This window comes from Antechinus flavipes, chromosome 5, assembly GCF_016432865.1.
Source record: "Antechinus flavipes isolate AdamAnt ecotype Samford, QLD, Australia chromosome 5, AdamAnt_v2, whole genome shotgun sequence".
In the NCBI taxonomy this organism is placed as follows: Eukaryota; Metazoa; Chordata; class Mammalia; order Dasyuromorphia; family Dasyuridae; genus Antechinus; species Antechinus flavipes.
This window is the reverse complement of record NC_067402.1, coordinates 218,017,494-218,041,682: the sequence shown is the minus strand read 5'-3', so window position 1 is coordinate 218,041,682 and position 24,189 is coordinate 218,017,494. Positions and strand designations below refer to the sequence as shown.

The 24,189-nt window shown below is 51.9% G+C and overlaps 1 protein-coding gene across 1 annotated transcript in view; it reads left to right on the top strand.

Moving 5' to 3' along the window:
- The window catches only part of LRP1 (LDL receptor related protein 1), a 111,195-nt gene extending 90,349 nt beyond the window's left edge, over positions 1-20,846 (top strand). Inside the window, exons 66-89 of the mRNA XM_051961460.1 lie at positions 3,918-4,040; positions 4,162-4,287; positions 4,951-5,067; positions 5,661-5,767; positions 5,916-6,048; positions 7,259-7,378; positions 7,692-7,814; positions 8,000-8,143; positions 8,258-8,392; positions 8,493-8,612; positions 9,505-9,773; positions 10,622-10,800; positions 12,598-12,704; positions 13,015-13,131; positions 14,157-14,333; positions 14,642-14,782; positions 15,137-15,310; positions 15,514-15,675; positions 16,767-16,941; positions 17,051-17,152; positions 17,300-17,361; positions 17,577-17,667; positions 17,843-17,987; positions 18,214-20,846. Coding sequence (XP_051817420.1) covers positions 3,918-4,040; positions 4,162-4,287; positions 4,951-5,067; positions 5,661-5,767; positions 5,916-6,048; positions 7,259-7,378; positions 7,692-7,814; positions 8,000-8,143; positions 8,258-8,392; positions 8,493-8,612; positions 9,505-9,773; positions 10,622-10,800; positions 12,598-12,704; positions 13,015-13,131; positions 14,157-14,333; positions 14,642-14,782; positions 15,137-15,310; positions 15,514-15,675; positions 16,767-16,941; positions 17,051-17,152; positions 17,300-17,361; positions 17,577-17,667; positions 17,843-17,987; positions 18,214-18,354 — 3,290 coding nt within the window. The 3' untranslated portion in view covers positions 18,355-20,846. The remainder of the gene's footprint in view (positions 1-3,917; positions 4,041-4,161; positions 4,288-4,950; positions 5,068-5,660; positions 5,768-5,915; positions 6,049-7,258; positions 7,379-7,691; positions 7,815-7,999; positions 8,144-8,257; positions 8,393-8,492; positions 8,613-9,504; positions 9,774-10,621; positions 10,801-12,597; positions 12,705-13,014; positions 13,132-14,156; positions 14,334-14,641; positions 14,783-15,136; positions 15,311-15,513; positions 15,676-16,766; positions 16,942-17,050; positions 17,153-17,299; positions 17,362-17,576; positions 17,668-17,842; positions 17,988-18,213) is intronic.
- Positions 20,847-24,189: the final 3,343 nt, after the last annotated feature.

Here is a 24,189-nt window from a genome sequence, read left to right as displayed (position 1 = left end):
AAATAGGAGAAGGCAGGATGAGAATGAAAAACCAGCTCATGGTCTAGTCTGGCTGCAATAGGGAGTGGGTGGAGTAGAATGAAATTAGTCTGGAAAGGTCAGTTATGTCCAGATTGTGGAAAACTTTAAATGTCAGGATAATTAATAATAATAATTAATATTATATACAGTAAAAAATATCATGGGGCAAAACAATATTTAACATGCAAGTCTAATATATATATGCAGAACATAATACTCGAATACATCATTGCAGTATGTGTTTAAGTATAATAATACATGCCTAATGCTTCATAGACACATCAGAAATTACAGAGCAACCTTATATGTAAATCACCAATGAGCTACATCTGACCACACAAGGAACCCCTCCTCCTGAAACATCTAGAATAATTATAGGTTAGACAGCTCCAGATCTTTCTTTATCTGTTGGCAGTAGCAAAGTCTGACAAGCAATATTTCTAAACTTTATAGCTTTTCTTTTTTCTCCCTAGCAGTTTTCTACAAATGAGGGTTTGGGGTTTTTTTTTTTTTTTTGGTCCAGAAAGGTACTGCCTCCAAGTGCCACCCTCCCCCTTTTGTCCCAACTGGGGTCCTCCTCAGCCCTCATTTCTTTATTCATCGGCTGCTTTGCTCACAGCAGCTTGCTGGGCTAACTGGGAAGCAAGCTGGGCTTCAGCACTTTTGAGCTGCTGTTTGAACATTTGCACCTTCCGTTGCAGCCTTTTTTTTTTCCCTTTAACCGTCAAAAGCAGCGGCTTGTTTCGGGCTCTGGCTATTGCTTTATATTTACATTATGGATATCTTACTTTCTTGTGCAGGTGTACGTTTCTGCCCTACACCTTCCTGTCCCATTTCTTCTTTAGCCAAAATAGCTCACTTTTCTTTCTGGTTATCAGCTCTCTGTTCAGTTTCTATTTCAAATTTCAGATCTCCCCAGTATTCTCTTATTACCCAAACTTTCGCCTCAGTTCTCCTCCTTACTCACCTTGCTTCAACTCTTGATCACAAATGTGGGGCTCATACCACCGATTGGTTGTAAGTACTCCTTTCTCAGGCACCAGCTTTCTCTGAACCAGATGAGAATCCTCAAGGACACTGGGAATATTTATGGTCTTCCTGTGTAACATATGTAACAGAAAGTAGTTCTCTTACCCTTGATAGAAGTCTGTTGCAACTATGTGATGTTATGTTACTGATTTCAGGGTCTGGGATAACCTCTGTTCTCCGGTCCTGTACCTTCATTTCTGGGTATTGATTCATTGAGTGCAGCCTCTCAAACACCAATATTCACCGTCCTCTTTTGGGTCCATTCATGGCTGATATGTCCCTCCAGACCGCAGTTGTAACCACAGATAATTCTCCTCCCCCCTCGTGGGTGCTGACGATTGTCCTACATCTACCTTGCTTTTGTGACTTCTCTTCTCTCCGTCTTTTGTCTTGACAAAAAGGTTTATTTCATCTGTAGTCCCATCTTTAAATAGGTTCTCTGCTTTTATTTTTCCAGCATGTTAATACATACATGAGAAGATGTTTTGCAATTATTGGAAATTGAATTTTTCCATGAAGATTTTGTTCTGGATTGCCTCCCCACTTGTATTTTCATTGAAGGGGTGGGTGCCCAAAGGGACACTGCTACCCTCAAATTCTGAGAGTATAGCTCAAATTCTTAAAAGTATAACTCATCAGCCCATCCAGTGGGCTTCCCATTACCAGTCTGCCACCAGACACAATCATCTCAATGCAAGGGCATCAATAAAATGGCACAATAAAGCCAGCAATTAAAAACACCCCCCCACCAGCCACATGCCATAAATACACACTTCATTGGTGGGAGTAATGAGCAAAAACTGAAAACACAGTGCCAGTGAAGGACACATATAGGGAACACTGGCTGAGACAGTGTGAGAGCTTGGGTCTTTTCTTTCTGCAGTGCTCTTGTCTCTGTGGCTCAGCCCTCAGTTGGTGGGGGTTCGTTCTCTCTTGAGTTGGTAGCTCTCATAACTCTCGCTTTTTCTGCTGTCAAAGGTCAGTCTCCTTAAAGTCCTTCTGGTCTCAAGTGACTGCTTCTCTGTCTGGGTGTGTGTCCCTGCTCCCTCAGCTGTGCCTTGAATTCCCTTATATTGCCTCTCCGACTACTGGATGGGCCGCCTCGAGCTGGACAAGTAGCGTCGCTGCTGCTAGACTCGTGGCCAATCACCAGGGAGGCGAGACAGCCCCCCCTCCCTCTCGGAGAGGTGAAGAGCTCCCTTCTTCCCAACTGCTGCCTTCTGCCAAAACTGCCTCGGACTGTCTGGACTGTGTCTTTTAAGGGTCACACAGGAGCGTGGCTTGTCTTTGGATGACATTGCTCCCTTCTGACTCAGAGGGAGAGAGGTATTCATCCTTTACCAGGAGATAAAAGGGCATAGACATCTCATTAACACATTATCATCCGTGCTTACATCCTGTGGCTAGATTAACCGAACAGCCCCCCACCCTTTTATTACCATGCAGTTCCCCCTCCCTTTCCATCTGAATTAGGCTGTTCTTATTGCTCAAATATTCTGGGGTGTTTTTTTTTTCTATTAACTGCTCACAAGTCAAATGTTTATTCTTTGATATGGCATTTTGTTAGCTGTGCCTTTATCTCAGATCATCCTCATAGATCCTCTCACTTGGGTCATTCTAACCAATTTTTTTCTACTCAAATCACAGATTAAGAAAGTGATTCCTCTGTATGCTGAATAATGCTGAATCACCTGGCCAATGCCATGCCAACCCTGGGCTAGGCCCACAGTGCCACCCGAGGGTTTGCAAGCACTCAAGATAGGATTACAGGATTTTTCAACTCAGAATTTCACAAATTCAAAAGCCAGTCCTCTGGTAATTTCTACCAATTATGCATTTTTTCTGGCTCAGATGTCTGCTGGATTTTTAGTTATTCTTTAGTAAACTCAGTTCAAACATCAACTGTTTCTTTACTAGAACAGGAATCTTGATTGGAGAAGATTCCAAACATAGAGATAGATTTCCTGAGTTATCGGAAAGCTCTACTTGACACTACCAGGAGTTGCAGCAGCTTTTTCTGACTTACCCACACTTCTAGATTTTCTCTTGGCCATCATTCTCACTTCATACAATCTTGCAACTTTTAAATAAACTTCTTTTCCTCAGGGAGTGATTCAGAAATCTATTTCAAGGGACTAGCTTCTGATGTCTATCAGGAATTTTTGAGTGGTCAACCAGAACTAGTAATTCACAGAACACTCAGTGTTATCCTGTTAATTATCACTTTATATTTTTCTCAGTTCTTTTTCACTTCATTTTAGCAACCTCATAATGTCCTTAATTCTTATACTCAGGATCTCCTCCCCAAATCAGAAGAGCTCTGCATGATTTTATACCCATCATCTCTACAACCCTTATTAAACATGTCAGCCCCCATTTTGTCAAGTGGTTCATAAAAGTTATGTTTGGTGAACCAATAGCCATCAACTAATCACTCAACATTCAGCATATACAGAAGAGAAACAGTGGAACAATAGTCATATATAATTGATATATATATAAAATAAAATAGTAAAACAGGCAGATTAATGTAATTAATCAATAGCAACAGTGTCAGACACTTTACATTTATGAGTCTGTGAAGTAAAGTAGGTTTATAATGAGAGAAAAAATATCTATGGGGAAAAAAATTCCGAAATCTCAGCTGTAAGATGTAACAGTTTATAGACATTTTAAAATCCCTTTTCCCCCAATGGAGGCAATATAATGGAAGTGCGAGGGGTAAAGGAGCTGTTGGGCGTGAAGCTAAGGATGTTAGTGACCATCAAGTTGGGCACTAAAGCGAAAGAGAAGAATTATCATGATGCTGAGAAGTACTGAGGGGATGAGACTCCCTACCTCACTTCGCTGTCTTTCCCTCACCCCAGCCGAAGTGACCTGTGCCCCCAACCAGTTCCAGTGTGCCATCACTAAGCGCTGCATCCCCCGAGTCTGGGTCTGTGATCGCGACAATGACTGTGTGGACGGCAGTGATGAACCCGCTAACTGCAGTGAGTGACCCCCAAGCCCTTGAGTGTTCCCCAGGTCTCCCCCCTCCCCCAACGGCCGGGTTCTTCTGGCCCCCGTCTCCGAATGGGAGTCCTGGCTGAGCTCTTGCTTTTCCACCTGCAGCCCAGATGACCTGTGGGGTGGATGAATTCCGCTGTAAGGACTCCGGACGCTGCATCCCTGCTCGGTGGAAATGTGATGGAGAAGATGACTGTGGGGATGGCTCTGACGAGCCCAAGGAAGAGTGTGGTAAGCTGGGCTGGCAGGGGTTGATCTCTGAATCTGAGGACTTAACTTGGGCTGGGAAAAAAGGGAAAGGCGAGCCATCAGTGTCTCACTGCTTGATCCTGGGAGGGGGAGAAGTGGGAGAAGGGGGGTCTCTGGCGCCCCTTTCTTCCTCCAATGTCGCTCTTCCAGCAGCGTCACCTCCTCCATACAGAGACCTCTCAGTCAGTGTGACATCCTCTCAATAACGTGACTGGTCCCTGTGGGTCAGGACTGCTCTGTTTGTATCCCCCTTCCCCGAGGTCTTCCTCCATGGGGGACCTCTCCATGTGATCTGAGTTGTGACCCTCCTGTTACCTGGTGACTAATCACCTGAACTCTCTACGTCTGAGACCTTGTACTCCCATAAGTGACCTGCTGGGCTGAGATAACCTAAGGACAGCCATTTGTAAACCTTGAAGGACTGTGTAAACATTGGCCATCTGCCCCCTGGCTCCTGTCCACCACCCGCCCCGATCCCTGTGTTCCCCACCTCTGACCCTTGTGTTCCCCACCTCTAACCCTTGTGTCTCCCCCCGACCCTGTGACCCTCACCTGACCCCTGTGTTCCCCACCTCTGACCCTTGTGTCTCCCCCCGACCCTGTGACCCTCCCCTCTGACCCCTGTGTTCCCCACTCCCTCCGCAGACGAGAGGACCTGCGAGCCCTACCAGTTCCGCTGTAAGAACAACCGCTGTGTCCCAGGCCGCTGGCAGTGCGACTACGACAATGACTGTGGCGACAACTCAGATGAGGAGAATTGCAGTATGTGCCCCCCCAGACCCACCATTCCAGAGCACGCCCGCCCCCCCCCGCTGCCAGCGCCACAGGCGGGCCCCCTTGCAGAGCCCCTGCGTGCCCACCCAGCTTGTGTCAGGGTAGCCGTCCCCGCGGGGTCAGAGGCCTCCAGCCCCCTCACCTCCTCCAGCTCCATGTTGTGTATTTCAGTTTGTGCCATTTCACCTCATCTCATGTTTCTCTCCATTTTCACACTGTCCTCTTGGGGTTGCAGAGGTAGGTGTCTCTAATGCCCCCCACGTTCCCAGATACCTTCCTGCCCATCCCCAGGAGCCTTCCTTCTCTCTCCCCTCCCCTGTGCTGTCTCTCTGCCCACTCCCGTGGCCCCCAGAGCTTGTTTTTGTGACTCCCTCCCCAACTCCACCATCTCTCCCCCGAGGGAAGGGGGGGTGCCCCGGCAGCTCTCCCTGGGAGTTGGGGGGCCGCCCCCTGCCCTCCGCAGATGTAGCCGTGGCCCGGCTGGATTCTGAGTCCTAGGGCAGCCTGGCTGTGGGGCCGAGGGACACGGACGGGTCCCCTGAATTCTCAGGCTCATCCCCTGGGTGTCTGTCCTCCCTCAGCCCCCCGGCCTTGCTCTGAGAGCGAGTTCTCCTGCGCCAATGGCCGCTGCATCGCGGGACGGTGGAAGTGCGACGGGGACCACGACTGCGCCGACGGCTCCGATGAGGTGGGGAGCGGCTGGACGAACAGCCCGACACGGCGCCTGGGGACTAGAGGAGGGGGCCCGGGGCAGAGGGGCGAGAGCCGGCCCTGCTCTGCCCCGGGCCCTGCCGGCCAGGCCGCTTACGCCCGTTCTCACCACCCCCGCCCCACAGAAAGACTGCACCCCCCGCTGTGACATGGATCAGTTCCAGTGCAAGAGCGGCCACTGCATCCCCCTGCGCTGGCGCTGCGACGCGGACGCTGACTGCATGGACGGGAGCGACGAGGAGGCCTGCAGCACCGGGGGTGAGCGGCGAGGGCGGGCCCGCTCTGGCTTCCCAGGGAGCCGCGCCTCCCCCGTCCCACGGACAAGGGCCAGAGAGCCCGTCTCCTCCCCCAGCCCGGCCTCCCTGGGCGGACAGACAGACAGACAGGGCCTTTCCCCTTCGGAGGCCGAGCCTGGGCTTCAGGCCTCACCCACCCCCAGCCCTTCTCCTCCACAAATGCAAGTCGCGTCAACAGGGCGCGCAGCTACGCTTCTTACGGGGGCGACGGTGCAGGTCGTTGACAGGCTTAATTGGCTTCGTTCCTGTCGGCCCACTCTGCTTTCCACGGTGTGAACAGGCGGGAAGAGCCGGATCAGCTTGCCGGGAACCGCTCGTTTCCCTCCGTGCTGCTGGTCCAGGCTGGTCCTCGTCGCAGCCTCGGTCTGATCTCTCCTCCTCACAGCCCGCGCCCGGCCCCAGAGAGTGCGCCCAGTCCCCGGGACAGGCCCCAGGTTTCATGTGGTTCAAAAGAAAGAGCCGGGTTCAGATCCTGCCGGGGACGCTTCCGAGCTGCGGGATCCCAGGCACCCGTTCGCCATCCCTGGGTTCAGTTCCCTCCTCTGTAAAACGCTGTCTGAGCAGGGACCTGATTTGTTTTTAATGGGCCCCAAGTTCTTAGCTCAGCTGAGATATCACAGAACTCAAAGGTAGGAGGTCTGTTCTTGCGCAGTCGGCCCAAACACTGTCCCCTACGACACACCTGGCAGTGGTCTCCAGCCTTAGCCTGAGCAGCTCCGCCACCTCTGCAAGCCGCGCGACGGCTGACTGATTGTGAGGAAGTCCTTAACGGCCTCCTGGAAGCATCCGTCCGTTGCTCCTGTCCTTCCAGGAGCTGGGCCAGTACCAAAACCCTCTGCTTGTGCAGTGCTCTATTCCAGGAATTCTCGGAAATCCCGTCCTGCATCTCCCTGGGCTGTGGCACCCTTAGTGCGTCCCGCCCGTTTGTCTCTGCCTTCTGGCACAACCTGCCTTTGCTTTCAGGATGGATTTCCAGTGTAGCCAGCTGCCCGCCCTGGGCTCCTCTTCCTCATCTGCAGAGGTCTGGGCTTGGGCTCTTGGGTTGTCCTAGATGGCCCTTCTAGCTCTGAAAGCATTATGGTCTTATGACTCTTATTGATTATCTCTTTTAAAAAAGGGCACCTAGAGCAGCAACCAGATCTAACCCTCTGTCCCGTCACTTTTCCCCAAAGTACGAACCTGCCCCCTGGATGAGTTTCAGTGTAACAACACCCTGTGCAAACCACTGGCCTGGAAGTGTGACGGGGAGGATGACTGTGGAGATAACTCGGACGAGAACCCGGAGGAGTGTGGTGAGACTGAGCTTGGGAAATCCACAGAGGTTGGGGGAGAGGGGACCAGAGGAATGGGACATGCTGTCCCAGCGGGGGGCCTGGTGGGCAAAGGGTGTGGTGTCCCTCCGCCCCTTTCAGCGGCGGAACTGGGCCTTGTAGCTCTTTTCCTGCTCCCTGGGCCCCCCAGCCCATCCCCAGCTCCCCAGCTCATTTCTGGCTTCCCAGCTCATCCCTGGCTCCCCGCCCCCCCCCCCAGCCCATCCATGGCTTCCTACCTTGTCCCTGACTCCCACCCACACCCAGGGCCTTCCCGCTCCATTTCTCCCTCCAGCGCGCTTCCAGTGCCCCCCCAACAGGCCATTCCGATGTAAGAACGACCGGGTGTGTCTGTGGATCGGGCGCCAGTGCGATGGCACAGACAACTGCGGAGATGGGACCGACGAGGAGGACTGTGGTGAGAGGGCTTCTGGGAAACCCTTCTCGGCTGGGCTAAGTCCCAGGTGTGGGATGAATGGGTAGCGGGGAGAGGGGGATGCAGAGTAGGAGAAGGCAAGGCTGCACTAGGAGAATAGATGGATGGGGGGGTCGTGTAGCAGACTGAGGTTTGGCTCCTGAATCCTTCCCTCCCCCATCCCCCAGAGCCCCCCACGGCCCAGTCCCCGCACTGCAAGGACAAGAAAGCCCAGTTTCTCTGTCGGAATGGGCGCTGTCTCTCTGCCACGCTCCGGTGCAACATGTTTGATGACTGTGAGGACGGCTCGGATGAGGAAGGCTGCAGCCCTGGTATGGAGAGGGGGCTGGGACAGGGGCCCACCCTGTCTGAGGGTGGGGGTAGGGCAGGGAAGCTGGATACCCGAGGCCCGGGGAGGCAGACCCCAATGGCTTTTCCTCCCCCAGACCCAAAGCTGAGCAGCTGTGCTGGGAACGGGAGCGTGTGTGGGGACGAGGCTCGCTGCATCCAGAGCCCCAAAGCTGTGTACTGTGCCTGCCGCCCGGGATTCCACACTGTACCCGGCCAGCGAGGCTGCCAAGGTGGGCCACGTGGGGGAGGTGTGAGGGAGCCTGGCCCTTGGGCAGAAGGCAGGGCTCTGGGGAACCCCCCGTGCCCTGCTGACCCCCCCCCCTTCTGCAGACATCAATGAGTGTCTGAACTTCGGGACCTGCTCCCAGCTCTGCAACAACACCAAGGGCAGCCACCTCTGCAGCTGCGCTCGGAACTTCATGAAGGTGCATAATACCTGCAAGGCAGAAGGTACGGGCGCTCGGGGGGCCGTGTCTTGGGGAGGACATGGGAACATAGGCCGGGGATGCTGCAGTCCTTCCCTGGCCCTCCTGAGCTTAGCAGCTGCCCTGGCTCAGAGAACCAGGTGCAGGAGGACTCACCAAATGTTTATCAGGGTCGGCTGTGTGCTCAGCCTTCAGCTCTGGGCTGTGAGTTCCAAAACTAGGGCCGAGGTGTATATAGCCCCTCATGTTCGAGACATTTAATGGGAGGCAAGACCCCTAAGCATAGAAAGGAGACAACTGGCAAACAGCATTTGGCCGAGTGCAGAATTGCAGAATTCACTGGGTGGCCCAGGGCCCCAAGAGTCAGCATGAGGGCTCACTGGGGGCAGGAGTCGGTGGGAAAGGCTTCATGGGAGGAGACTCTCCAGGCAAGTCCTGAAATACTATGGATGTCAATGCAGGAGGGAAGGTCTTCAGGTACAGAACGTCATGAGGAAAGGGGTCCTGGCAGGAATGAGGCCAAGATGATTGAAGAGGAGGGTTTGAGCTAGAAAAAGCTGGCTAGTTCTCAGTGAGGGGAGGGCAGATTATGGAGATTATGAGAAATGGAAACTAATGCAACAGAGAGTATTCTGGATTTGGAGTCAAAAGACCTGGATTCGAATCCTGGATCTACAATTTAATGTCTTTGTGACCTTGAGCAAGACATATGTTCTAAAGAGGGTTTCAGTTAGATGGCCTCTGAGTCCATCCTTCAGCTTTAGAGCTCGGCTTTTACAAAATACTATGCCTGAAGCCAGATTTGTATGTACCCCCTAAGCAGGGTTAAAGCCCCAGGATCCCTTTTATTGCTAATGACTTCCCTTCCTCCTCTGCCCCAACACACACCCAGAAGTCCCCAAACTCTCTCCCTTCAGGATCAGAATACCAGGTCCTATACATTGCGGATGACAATGAGATCCGAAGCCTGTTTCCCGGACATCCCAACTCTGCCTACGAGCAGGCCTTCCAGGGTGACGAGAGCGTCCGCATCGATGCCATGGATGTTCACGTCAAGGCTGGCCGAGTCTACTGGACCAACTGGCACACTGGCACCATATCCTTCCGCAGCCTGCCACCCACAGCCCCCCCCACCACATCCAACCGCCACCGGCGCCAGACAGAAGGGGGTGTCACCCACCTTAATGTGAGGGCATGGGAATGGCAGCGGGCTGGAGACTGGCAGGACAGGAGGGAAGGGAGATGGCGGGATCATTCACTCAATGTTAGTGGGTGGAAGTTTTTCCTAAAATGTGGAATATAGGGCAGTTTGAAAAGAGTGGGAGAAATGAGAAGTACAGTTGGGGATCAAAAGAGAAACTCCTGGGGTGGATAAGGGACAGGATCAGAACAAGAAGGGTGCCTTGGAACTAAGGCCTGAAGTACATAGTAACCAGGGTCTAAATTCCTGCAATGAAACAGAAAGCAATCTAGTACCACATTAAACCCTGACTGTCACTATGTCCCCCATATCATTAAACCACACACAGAAATATCAGGAATGGAAGGGAATGTCAGTGTGAAGTTTAACTTCTTGGAAGAGCTGAGCCAGAAGTGGAGGACACGAGTCAGAGGTGCTACTGGCAACAGAAATTAGCAAATTGAAAGGAAGTGCAGGTCTGAGGAAAATAATGGGTTCAGTTTTGAATGTATTGAGTTTGAGGTGCTGGGAGAAAATTCAGGTGATCGTCAGTCATTTGAAAAAGGAGAATAGAAACTCAGAAGTGAGCCCATATAGATGGATTTAAGAATTATGGATTAGAAGGAAAGATAGGGCACAGGATCTTCGCAGAAGACTCAGCTAGACGATAAATCAATAACAAGCATTTGTTGAGTGTCTACTGTGTTTCGGGCACTGTACAGATTGTCAGAAATACAAACACAAAAATGAGACAGTCCCTGCCCTCTAGGAGCTTACACTCTAGTAGCTGATGAGGGCTGGATAAGGGATGATGGCTACTGAGCATCTCATGGACATACATATGCCCTTTGCAGATTTCAGGGCTGAAGATGCCACGGGGCATTGCCATCGACTGGGTAGCAGGGAATATATACTGGACAGACTCTGGGCGGGATGTGATTGAAGTGGCGCAGATGAAGGGCGAGAACCGCAAGACGCTCATATCGGGAATGATCGATGAGCCTCATGCCATTGTGGTGGACCCGCTTCGAGGGTAAGGAGACCTAGGAGCCAGAGTGGAGAATCCGGGGAGAAATGATGAAGAGGACCTCAGCAGCAATCTTAGCATCTCTCTTTCTCCCTCCCTTCTCCCAGATTTCTACTTAATTTCTCCAAACTCATTTACTAGCTAATTTTGGAATTGAAAAATTAATGGCTACTTCCAAGCACGACCATCAGGAGTCCTCAAACACCCCCGTCTTCCCATTTACCTACTAAGCCTCTCCCTTGGTTCACATATAAGGCTAGGGTTTTTTAAAAAATATTTTTATTAGAGAAATTAAGGGGGAAATGAAAAGACAATAAAAGCACACAAAAAGAAAATTCTCCAAGAAAAATCCCCCAATTGGGGGACTGCTTACTCCACAGTAAGAGTCAGGGTAGAGAGTCCAAGCTGATCTAAAATACAGCTACAGGAGACAATATGGTCTAGTATAAAAGAGGGCTAAATTTAGAGTTCAAGGATTAGGATTCAAATCTTAGCTTTGCTGCGGAAAACCTCTGACATTGCACAAAAGCATCCACTTCTGTAGACCCCACTTGATCTCTCTGGGCCAAAGTTGTCTCATTTGTAAAACAATGGAGTGAGAGTAGATGACTTCTAAGATCCTCTCCAGGTCTGAATCTAGATTTTTCAGCAACAAAGTCCCCTCCACTTCGAACTCTGAGGATGCCCAGTATTTTGTCCAGGCTAACTTCTTGGATTCAGGGAAGATTTCTCTGCTTATTCTGGAGCTCTTTCTTTCCCTGATATCATACTTTGACCCTTCTCCATTCAGTAATCGTTAGTTAAAGTGCCTTTTATAAATCAGACTTTCACAAAATCCAGAAGCTTTTGAACAGAGCAGCCCAGATATATCCAAGGACACAAGCTACTGGGAAGAAAAGGTCCTTGTTCAACAAGAACATCTGAAAAAACTGGAAAAATCTGGCAGAAATTAATTTGAGGCCATCACATTACCATAACAAGTTTCAAATAAATGTACAACTTAAATATAAAAGGTTACATCACAAAATAAGAGAGAAAAATAATGTAGTATCTTTCACAATCATGGCTGGGAATGGAAGGGGGAAGATTCTTAACCATATAAGGGGTAGAATTCATAAAAAGTAAAAACAAACTTATGCAAAATTAAAGTTTTCATGAACAAAATCAATGCTGTTGGACAAGAAAAAAAACTATAAAGAGGATTAAAAAAATCTTTGCATCAGATAGCTCTGATAAGAATATGATTTCCAAGTTATATAGGGAATTTACATATAAAAGATAAAGAGCCTTTCCTTTATAAATAAATAGTCAAAGGCTGTGGAGAAACTTTTTTTTTTAAATAATTACAAGCTGTCAACAATCATGAAAATTGTCTGATATCTGCAACATGGTTTCTGTGTAGCCCCTACTTGGCATTCAAGAACTCTCTTCTGCCCTTTCATCAGCTTTCTTAACTGCACAGTTGAAGATTTTTATGATTCCAAAATCAAGGTTTTTTTCCTAGTTGCCCCAGAAGAGATCAGTGGCTCTGACGAAGAGTTGATTCTTCTAGTTTATTTTCATATAGGTTCATCATCCTCCTTAGAGGACGCTAGTTTGAATCCCTGAGCAAGAAGGCTTCCCCAAGTCAGTTTGATCAGTACAAGGTCTTTAAATTGTGTCTTTGAAATGACATTAAATTAACTTTCTAAAAAAGAAGAGGGGCATTAAGGGTTAAGTTGTTTGTTCCCCTTTGACAGGCTCCTACTGCATACAAACAGCCAATGCTCATACCCCATCATGCACTTTTGTCTTCTCCCCTAGCACCATGTACTGGTCAGACTGGGGCAACCACCCAAAGATCGAGACAGCTGCCATGGACGGGACCCTCAGGGAGACCCTGGTACAAGACAATATTCAGTGGCCCACAGGTACACAAAGTAGTGTAGCTGGAAGAGAATTCTGCCCTGGGCATGGTGGTGGAAGGTGGAAGCCCTCTATCTAGCTTAGAATTCAGTGGATCAGAGGCCTTGAAAGTTGGAGGGACCTCAGCTTTGTCCCATTGGTTTGAACAGTTAAGTGTCTGCGGGTTTAGTTTTGGAAAGGCCCTTTGGAGAAGAGAGCCGTGTGTGAAGGGAGGAGGATAGAACCTCTGCGTGCATGTGTTTATGTACCTGGGAGATGGAGGGAAATCCTTCCTTGACAGCACCACTTTGCTCTCTTCATGGTGTGCTCCCACAGGCTTGGCGGTGGATTACCATAATGAGCGACTGTACTGGGCCGACGCTAAGCTCTCCATCATCGGCAGCATCCGGCTCAATGGCACAGACCCTGTGCTGGCTGCTGACAGCAAAAGAGGTGAGGGCCTTTCCGGGAACCTTGGGGACCCCTGACCCAAGGGCACAGGAGCCCTCCCGTCTCTTCCTCATCTCCTCAAGTGCCTTGCCTTTCTTCCCATTCGTCTCCTCCAGACTGACTCTTCTTGGGGCTCTTAAGGAGATTTGCCCTTCACAGAAGGTGTCCCTGCCCCGGTCCAAGGCCCTTTGGGGAGAGGGAGAGGAGCTTAGAGTGCAGCAGGGGAGACACGTGTTCACTAGTAGCTCAGGGCAGGGTGTGCTCAATAAGGAGTGATGCAGAGGGGTGGGAGAGGAGACATCCGTTCCAGCTGGGGTGACCAAGAGGGCATTCAAGTTTGGCTTCAAAGGGTGGGTAGGATTTCCACAGACAGAGACAGGAAGGTGGGAGGTAGTGATGAAAGCAAAAGTAAGAAGAGGTGGTTGGGCACGCAAATGCACGCGTACCGTGGGCTTTGGCTGCACCGTACACATGTAGGGGAGCCACGGAGAGAAGGCCGGTGAGGTAAGTCAGGACCCAGTCGAAGAGGCCTCGAAGGCCGGACATAAGAGTTTGGTACCTCCCTGTGTGGCCACCGAGGATCTTTGAACAGGGGATCAATCCAGCATTCATGCAGGCTAGATTGGAGGGGGAGAGAGACTGACTGAAGGGGAAACAGGTAGGAAGCTCCTGCTGCAACCTAGATATTAGGTAATGAACTAGTGTTGGGGATGGGAGCAGGAAGGAGGAAGGAAGGCGGGAGGATGCTTTGAGGGAGACTTGACGGGGCTGGATGAGTGACTGAATGTGGCGGGGGGAGCAGAAGGAGACGTGGAAGTCTGGCAGAAGAGGGGCGTGGAGATCAAAAGGAGGCAGGTCAGGGGGAGGCGACAATACAGGATGTCCAAACCACATCCATGATGAAGGTGAGGTGCTAGTGCTCCGCGGCCTGTCCAGGAGGCGGGGCCGGCAGGCGGATGGGGATGCTAGGCTGGGGGGAGACTGATCTCCATCTTTGCTCTTACCTCCTTTTCCGGCTCCCCTCACAGGGCTGAGTCACCCCTTTAGCATCGACGTCTTTGAAGATTACATCTATGGCGTCACTTACATCAACAACCGGGTCTTCAAGATCCACAAATTTGGGCACAGTCCTTTGATCAACCTGACCGGGGGCCTGAGCCACGCGTCGGACGTGGTCCTGTATCATCAGCACAAACAGCCTGAAGGTGGGGGGGGTGAAAGCAGAGAAATGGGCATTTCCTCAGGGCAGAGATGGAGGGGTGAGCCCTGGGCCTGAAGGGTTCTGGGAAGGAAAGGAGTTCCGGGGTGGAATAGGAAGAGAAAGCAGTCATGGAGAGATGGGGCATCTTGGGGTGAAAGGAGATGGCCGGGAGAAGAATTCTGGGTCCCAAGAGAAGGGGGGTCCTTGGAACGCAGATCTGGAAGAAAAGGGAGAGCATCCAGAGGGCCATTAGGTGTCCTGGAGCATCACTGAGAATCTCTGACTTCCACTCTGACCATGTCCTTCTTGCAGTGACCAACCCCTGTGACCGGAAGAAATGTGAATGGCTTTGCCTTCTGAGTCCCAGTGGCCCCGTCTGTACCTGTCCCAATGGGAAGCGGCTCGATAATGGCACCTGTGTCCTGTTGCCCTCACCTACCCCTCCACCAGACGGTACGTGCTTGTCTCAGGATCCCTCGCCCCTGACCCTCGTCTCTGACCATCAGCCCCCAATGCCCTGCACCCAGGATTTTTGTATCTAACCCGAGCCCCAGGACCCCTCTCCCTTGTTTGCCAGATCTAGGATCACAGCCAGTCATTTTGACGCTCTGGGTTCCCCCCAATTCCAACGTCCTCCACAAATACCTTTTGCCTTGTGACCCCTAAGTCCCCTCATCCCCGAGCCTGCCCAGTGTCCCGGATTCCCTGTGGATCCCTCTAAGAAGAGGGGGAGGGAGAAGTTGTTTCTATGTGCCCCACACCTGTGGGAGGAAGCCCTGTGACACCTTTAACCACTGTCTCCTACAGCCCCCCGGCCGGGCACCTGCAGCCTGCAGTGCCTCAATGGGGGCAGCTGCTTCCTCAATGCCAGACGCCAGCCCAAGTGCCGCTGCCAGCCTCGCTACACAGGCGACAAGTGTGAACTGGACCAGTGTTGGCAGTACTGTCAGAACGGGGGCACCTGTGCTGCCTCCCCCTCAGGTAGGGGGCACTCTCGCTGCTTCACTGTCTTTCTCTGCCTCAGTTTCCCCTCCCCTCTCCTTTTCTCCCTCTTTGTCCCGCTTCCCTCTTTCTGTTTCCCCCTTTTCTCTCAGGCTCCACTTACCCCCTTTCTCTGTCTCGACTCCCTCACTCCTTCCTTCTCTTGGTGCTCTGTCTCATCTGTCCCCTTCCTCCCCTTTCAGGAATGCCCACATGTCGGTGCCCAACGGGCTTCACGGGCCCCACGTGCAACCAGCAAGTGTGTGCCGGGTACTGCACCCACAACGGCACCTGCTCCGTCAATCAGGGCAACCAGCCTCAGTGCCGCTGCCCGCCAGGCTTCCTGGGAGACCGCTGCCAGTTCAGTAAGTGCCCTCCGCTTCTGGGGGGGGCATACGGCGGGGTAATGAGGGGCTGCCAGGAGGAGGAAAGCACTGGGAACCAGTGTCTCGGCCTGGGGACAGGGTTCATTTCCAGTATCACCCAGTGATAAGGAGGCAGATTCCTGCTCTGGATAAGAAAGAACCTTTCCATACTTTTTGTCATCTCCTCTTCATGACCCCAGGTGGGGTTTTCTTGGCAGACCCTGAAGAAATTTGCATCCCTTCTCCAGCTCACTTTACAATGAGGCAACTGAGGCAATTAGTTACATGACTTGTCCAGAGTCACACAGAAAGTGTTTAAGACTGGATTTAAACTCTGGAAATAATCCTTCCTAACCCCAGGCCCAGAACTTCATCCACTGTACCAGCCAGCTGCCCTTTTGAATAATTAGAGCAGGGTATCTGTGATAATGAGGTCCCCTGTTAGTGGAGGCTTTCAAGGAGAATTTAGAAATATTATAAAAGAGTATTCGTCCAAGCAGGAGACTGGACTAGGTGGATCTAAGTCCCTTCTAACTCCTAGTGAACTTGGGGTGATGACCTCACTGGGCACTAGGTTGAGTCAAAGGGTCCTATTAAGGACTCAAATCAGCTAGGATTTATTAAGTACTTCCTATGTGCCAGGTGCTGTGCTAAGCACTGAGGTCAGAAAGAAAGGAAAAAATAGGAACAAAATCAAGGAGTTAGTGTTTCTAATGGGGAAGACAACATGCAAACAACTCTGTACATTCAAGATACAGAAAGGATAAATGAGAACGTCAGACGGGAAGGCACTGAGATTTAGGAGGACTAGGAAAGGCTTCCTGGAGAAGATGGGATTTTAGCTGGGCTTTGAAGGAAACCAGAAGGCAGAGATGGGAGGAGGCCAGAGAAAATGGCCAGAGGGGAGATGAGAGTGTCATGGAGGCGGAAGGGGAGGAAGGTCACGAGGGGGAGCACAGAAGAAGGCTGCTAGCGGGGAAGGAATGGTTTGCACTGTGGGGAGATTCTCAGACCCTGGGAGGAGGGAGCCAGCCGTGGGGCTGATCTCTCCCCTCCTCTCCCACTCCCTCCCTTGACCCTGACCCTGACAGAGAAATGCTTTGACTACTGTGAGAACCAAGGGGTGTGCCAGATGGCCTCCGACGGCACCAAGCTGTGCCGATGCACCAGCCAGTTTGAGGGACCACAGTGCCAGGTGGACAAGTGCAGCCGCTGCCTGGATGGGAGCTGCTCTATCCTCAGGCAGAGTGGGGAAGTCACCTGCAAGTGAGTGAAGGGGAGCGCTTTGGGCCATTGCCTTCCCCGGCCCCATCCTGGCCGCCCCATCCCCAGTGCAGCCCCCGGCCTTTCCTAGCCAATGCCTTCCTTTCCACAGCTGCTCTGATGGCCGCATAGCCCCCAGCTGCCTCACCTGCGACGGTCACTGCTTCAATGGAGGCTCCTGTACCATGAACAGCAAACAGATGCCAGAGTGCCAGTGAGTTAGGAGCTGATAGGGTCTCCTGAGGGTCCTTCCCTGACCACACTCATCTGCCCCCGAGGCATACCTGACCCTTCTTCCACATCCTTAGACAGAGCTTGCTCTGGGGAAAGTCAACCACTCCTGTCCCTCCTTCCTTCCCAGGTGCCTTTCCCCAAATACTGGCCCCCGGTGTGAGCAGTCAGTCAACCAGTCACAGCCTGGACGTAGGTTTGGGGGATATGGTGGGGGTGGGGGGAGGGGAGGCAGCAGGGCCTGCTGCTGAATGGGGCAGAATCAGAGTTGGGGGGAGACCCGACGCTGCTGAGTCCCCCACAAGTGGTCACGCTGCCTGCCCTCAGTGACAGCAGGGACAACGGGAGAGGGCTCTACGAAGAGTGGCTGGCCCCTCCCAGCCCCACCCGTTTCCTCCCTCCTGCAGGTATAGCCTCCATCCTCATCCCGCTCTTGCTGTTACTGCTGCTGCTTCTGGTGGCCGGAACTGTCTTTTGGTACAAGCATCGAATCCGTGGGTGAGTTAGAAGGGCCTCATTTAGGGAGGAGGCCGTGGGGATCAGACCCCTGGGGGCTAACAGCCAAAGTCCTTCAATGGCTTCCTTTCCTGAGGATCCCCTTGCCAGCGACCTCATCACATCAGAATCTCCTTTTTCCGACACTGTTGCATTTTGTCCTTCTCCCCCTCCCCAGGGCCAAGGGTTTCCAACACCAGCGAATGACCAACGGAGCCATGAATGTAGAGATCGGGAACCCCACATACAAGATGTATGAAGGTGGGGAGCCAGATGATGTTGGGGGACTGCTGGATGCTGACTTTGCCCTGGATCCTGATAAGGTAGGCAGGAGTGGGGGAAGGACAAGGAGAAGTGGGGAGAAGCCCAGGTGGCCTCCTGGGGGGGATGTCAGGATCTGGGGATGACAGGGGCTAACGAACAGAAGATGGGGAGACAGAGCCGAGGGAACTCAGATTTGGAGGGTAGGGGTGGGAAGTGGGGAGGGGCTCAGGGTGGTCAGCACATGGCAGAAAGGGTATCTATGTGATTCCTTTCTATTCTCCACAGCCTACCAACTTCACGAACCCTGTGTATGCTACCCTGTACATGGGTGGCCATGGTAGCCGACACTCACTGGCCAGCACCGATGAGAAGCGGGAACTGCTAGGCCGGGGGCTTGAGGATGAGCTGGGAGACCCCCTGGCATAGGGGGCCCTGCCCACCCCAGCCTGGACTCCAGAGATACCTTTCCCCCTACCATGAAAAATCCTTTTAAACTTTCCCTTCCTCACCTGAGTACTCCACCTTCCCCAAACCCGGCCCCCTGGCCGATGTATAAATGTAAAAATGAAGGAATTACTTTTTATATGTGAGTGAGCGAGCGAGCGAGCGAGCAGTGTTATCTCCTTTCCGTTGTCCTCCCTCCCTTTCCTCTGCCCCCCCCCAATGCTGCCTTCCGGGGTGAGGGGCAGGGAGAGCTCTGGGGGTCTGTGCAGCTCAGACATGGGGCCAGAAGGGGAGAAGGTGTCTCTCCTCCACTGCCCCCCCACCAGACTGTCCTAGGGTGGGGGAGAGTTAGAAGCTGCCACCCCATCCCGCCCTGTACGAGACACTTTGTTGAGGAAATCCACTCTTTCCTCCTGGCCTGCAGTTCCCCAAGGGCTAATCTGAGGGAGGAGGAAACATTTACAGTCTTGGGGTAATGGGGCACTTCCAGCCAAAATCAAAGCTAATTTTATTCCTAGTCTTATTTGGGGGTGGTCACATCCTGCCCCTGGCCTCCCATCCCAGACAGAACTCCCCCTGTCCCAGACACCCCCTTCCTCCCATCACTGTGGCTCCCACAGTTGGGAATTTTTTGGGAAACAGCCCCTCCGCACTCCTCAGGGTGGCTGAGGAAATCCTGGGGCACTCCTAGGAAGGAATGGGCAGCCCCTGTTTTGGGGATATGAACGTTTTAATAATTTTTGCTGAATTCCTTTACAACTAAATAACACAGATATTGTTATAAATAAAATTGTAAAAAACTAGTAGTTGCAATTGGCCCCTTTCTTCAGGGAGGAAATAAAAGTTGGGGAGGAGGTCGGAGATGGGAGAGAAAACTGATGGGGAATGTATTTGCTGACTCTGACCACCAGAGGGAGCACTACCCCCTTCCCTCAAAAGGCAAAGCTTTTGCTCCCCGCCCCTCCCCAGTCTGAGCCTTCTGCCTTCCTCTCTCCGTCTCTGTTGACAAAGCTTTCCAACTGCTCCCTCCAACTAGATGATCGCCTTAATCACATCACCAGCCCCAACCCCTGTCCCAAGCTCTGGCCCCATTTCCAGCTATATTTTCACAAAGATCTTGAGAATATCCAAACTCAGTTTGTCCCAAGCCAAATTCTTCACCTTCCCTCTCAAAACCTTCCCCCTGCCTTCTCTAGGTCTGCTAATGGTACCAGTCACCAGAAACCTCCTCCATCTTCTCTGACTCCTTCTTGTCTTTCTATTTCCCCATAGCCAATCATTGCCAAGCTGTGCAGATTACATCTGTGCAATATCTCTCCCATCCATCCCCACTGCCACCAGCATGATCCAAGTCCTCATTACCTCTCACTTGTGGGATTGCTACGATGTCCTTTTGGGTGGGCTTGCCATGGATCTTCCCTGGTTCAATTCATCCTATACACCAATGGCAGGATAATCTTCAAAAGCACTGAACTACAAACTCACCCCAGTACTCGGAAAGCTTCAGTGTCTCCCCACTGCCTGTAAGACTGGAATCTAAGGTATTCTAGTCAATGGCCCAAATCTATCCTTCCAAACCTCCGCTGCACTTCTCCCAAGGTGCTCTATCCTCCCGCAAAAATGGATCCATTACTGCTCCCTAAGCACTTTCTAGGCTCTTCTGTCTCTGTGCTTTTGTCCATTTCTGTTCCCTTTGATATAGAATGCTATCATAGGAAGAGAACTGAATGTAGAGTGGGTATCCAAAAGTTTTGGAGAATTGATCTGAAACTGGTATTCAAAAGGATCCATTTTACCTAGTCCAGACTTGGACCCATCTTGCCAAATGTCTCATCTAAACATTGCTAGCATGTGTGATCTTTCAGGAACTTTCAGTGCAAATTCACTCTTCTGAAAAATAAATTTTGGTACTAGGTGGCCTAGGTTAGTTTTAGATCTAAAAAGGAACCATAGAGATATCCAGTCCAACTCCGTCTTACAGGGAAAGAAGCTTAGAATTGAAAGGTTTTAGAGTGGAAGGGACTTTGATGGCCACCAAGTCCAATCTCCTTAATTTTCCAGAGCCAGAACCCTTTCTTTGGTACTATGCTCCCATGATACAATCTATTTCTTACATTCTCTCTTGAATAACTGTTATTTGTGTGGTTTTTGTATTACCTCCCACTGGATCATAAGCTTGTTGAGAACAAGTACTGTCTATTTGCCTCATTTTAAATTGTTCTGAGCCACTACCTGGCCAAGAGATTTAATCTATTTTGTTGATGAGGTAAGCTCACTGACCAAAACTATATCCCCCACAAAGAGAAATCCTACCTTGATAAATGAATTCCTTTGGAGTGTGAAAGATTCTTTCCCTTTTAAAAAAAAATCACAAGGATCTTTTCAATCGAACACCCATATATTTGTACTGTGTGACTTTGAGCAAGTCATTTTTCTTGTGCCTGTCTCATCAATAAAACAAAGATAAAAGTTCATATTTCTCTGTCTCGAAAGGTTACTGTGAAGAACCACTGCCTATTAAGGATTTCATGTTCAAGTGCTATCTAAATATAAGCCATTTTTGTGCCTGGGGTGAGGAAGTACCATCAAAAACTGTTCATCTTGGAAATCATATCGTCATTGGTTTATCAGAAGCCATGAATTAGGCCCCCAGGGAACGGGACCTAAGATAGACCTCTCCGAGCTGAGGAGGGATCACTGAGCAGCTGACTGGATTAGACAGAGGAAAGGAACTGCCAGAAATAAAGGTATACTATTTCAGAATCACACTTGGACTTTCTAATCCAGCTTCATCCTTTTATAAATGCAGAGTGTGAGAGCAAGAGAAGGGAAGTGCCTTCCTGGGGTCACACTGCTCATCGGTGATAGAAAGCAGGACTAGAATTCAAGTCTCTTGACTCTCAGGTTAGTGTTGGTTCACTAAGCTGAGCATTCCCATACTCGGAGACAAGACTGCTGACTCCCTGGAAGCATCTCTAGCTCTAAGGAATTCTAGCTCCAGATTCCATCCTCCCCAGAGGGTGACACAGACGGGACTCCTGCCCGGAGCCACTGCTTACCTTTTTATCCTTGTTGTAAGGATGGAGACCCTAACTCCCTGCGCAGTCCTTCATAGGGTTCCCCTCTCCCAGGGATTCAGAGGGTCTGGCATTTTCCTGCATAAGTACCTGGCACGTGGCCAGCTCCCCGTGACTCCTTACAGTCTCCCCGTCTTTCTTCCATCCCCAACCTCCCCAACCTAGGCAACAAGAATGCCCAGGGGAATAAATCAGTGTTTCCAGAAATGAGAGATCCTCCTCCATCGACCCTTAACCACCCAAAGAAAGGCTCTTGAAGCGCCGCCTAGTGGTCGATACGGAACCCACAGACTTGGGGCTCTCAGGGATGCAGCGCCTAGAGCAACCCCACCTCCTATACCAACCGGGGGAATCGCTCTCAGGGCGGCCGCCAGGTGGCGTCAGCACTGTCTCCACAAAAATCTACTAGGCTGGAAGCCCGGTGCCCCCGCCCCCGCACACTACCCTTTCTCCAGCCCTGCCTCGCTTAGCCAACTCCTCTTCCCAGCACATGCTCACACAGGCACATTCTCAAGCCCGTCCTGCCCCCAGCCCAACTTCTGCCCGTCCCTTCCCCTCCTCCGCCCCGCGGTCCTCCTCCTGCCTCCCGTTCCGCTCCCTTCCTGACAGTCTCGGGAACAGCTCTTCCCGCCCCCGTATCCGCATCCCTGTGTCCAGCCGGTCCCCCAGACCGCGCTCAAGGCTCTTCCAGGCCAGATTCCCCAAGTGGAGGGGGTGGGGCTGGCTGGCTTGGCAGCCTCTTCCAGCTGCCACAGCTTTTGCCAGCCCTCACGATGCCAGCCGCACACCTGGTACCCGGCCCCGGGGAGCCGCCTGATTCTCTGCTGTCTCGCTACACGAAGCTACCAGGCAATTTGGAGGGAGGGGGGGAGGGGAAGAAGGGAAAGACAGGGGCTGTATATACTAGCCCTTTAGGCGCAGCCCTGACTCCCCTTCAACATCCGGGGCTCCCTCCTCCCCCACCCCCAAATACACACACGCACACACACACGCACACACACGCACTCCGTCTGGGTCCGAGGAAGTACTTCTGAGCGGAGACGGCGAAGCTATCTATTCTATTCACTATCCCAAACCAGAGAAGGCGAAGGACAAGAAAGAGAAAGGAGAGAAGGTGAGAAAAGGAGTAACAACTAAAACTGGAGCCCGAGCAAAAGAGGAAAACCCTGGGATAGAGCTCTGGACTGGCGGAGAGCCTCAGGAACCCGGGTTTACTTGGAGAAAGCCATTTCAGAGAGACTGGAGACTTTTCCTGATGGGTGGGCAGGGGAATGGACAGGATGACTTCCATCCTCTAGAGACTGCCCCTAGTGGCCACGTGGAGCCTTACTGCATCCCTACAAACCCTTGGGGGAGGTAGCTGGTGCCCAGGTCTGTGCGCCAGACGCCCCATGTGACCTACGGTCTCGGGTCAGCCCGACCAGCCCAACTTGGGCCGCATCCTCCAGCACAGGTACAGACCTGTGTATTCCCAGTCTCTCCTCCTGTCTCTCCCTCTCCCCAGCCTGTGTTTTCTCCATTTTCTGCCTCAGCCTGCCCACCCAGAGCAGGCAGACAGGCAGCAAAGGTGTCTGTGCTTCTCTCCGTCTCGGGTGTCCGTCTCTGTCTACGCTTCTCTCTGTCTCTGTCTGTCGCTGTCTCGGTCTCGGTCATACCTCAGCCTCAGTGCGTAGCAACAGCTGACAGCTGGCGACACCGCGGGCAGAGAAGAGAAAGACTGGGTCGGGGGAGGGGGAGACAGCCAGGGGCAGAGATACAGACAGGGACAGAGTCAGGCGCTTGATAAGCAGAAAGAAGTGGAGGATAGGTTGAGCCCCGCACTTTGAGGGAGGAGGTTAGGTTTGAGGGAGGCTTTCCCAAACAATTGGGGAGATCTGGTATGAGAAGCAGCACTTGAAGATCTGAGGGGAGATTCTCTTGCACTGTCAGAAGGTGGGGATCCAGGAAGCTGAAAACTGGGAGAACTGAGTAGGTCTGGGGTCATGGATTAGGAATTAGGAATTAATTATGCCTTGGGGTCCTGCAATCTGGGATGGGGATCTTGGAAAGGGAAGGAACCAGGAGATTGAGAAGGGCCTGCGTCGGAGGAAGTGATGGGACAGCTCTGGGACCGGCCGGGCTGGTGGGAGGGGGGCCTCAGGCTGCTGTGGCGGCTATGTCGCTGACGGGGATGGATGAGGGCCCGGTGGCTCATTCGGCCAGGAGATGAGAATCATTGATCACGGGCGGAAACCCCGTCACGTTTGTCAATAGGACTGACAAACGGCTAGAGCGGGGTCAGACACCCCCCCTCCAGTTCTACCCCGGAGGACTAGGCCTATCCTCCTCCTCCAGACGTCTCCCTTCCCCCATCTAGTCCTCCAGCCTTCACCACCCCAAAGTCCCTTACTCTATCTGGGCTCCACTCCACCAGCCACAAACACCCCTTTAAAAGCTTTTGCCCACCCACCCCTCCCAGTGCCTCTGCTCATGTCCTGACTCCTTGCCCTAGATCCCATCCTAACTCTCCTCCTCTGGCCCCAGTTCAGCTCCAGGCTCTCTGAGGACATTTCCATTCACTTCACGCTCCCCATTTTAAAGCTGGCTAATCTCAATCTGGATCCCTCCCTCCTAAAGTCCCTTGAACGACAGCTACCTCCCGGCTCCTTGCCCCTAGTTCATCTCAGGTACCTGATGGGAGCCCTTAATGCCGTCTTCTATGTTTTCCTAAAACCTTCTGCCTCCCCTGCGATAAGACACA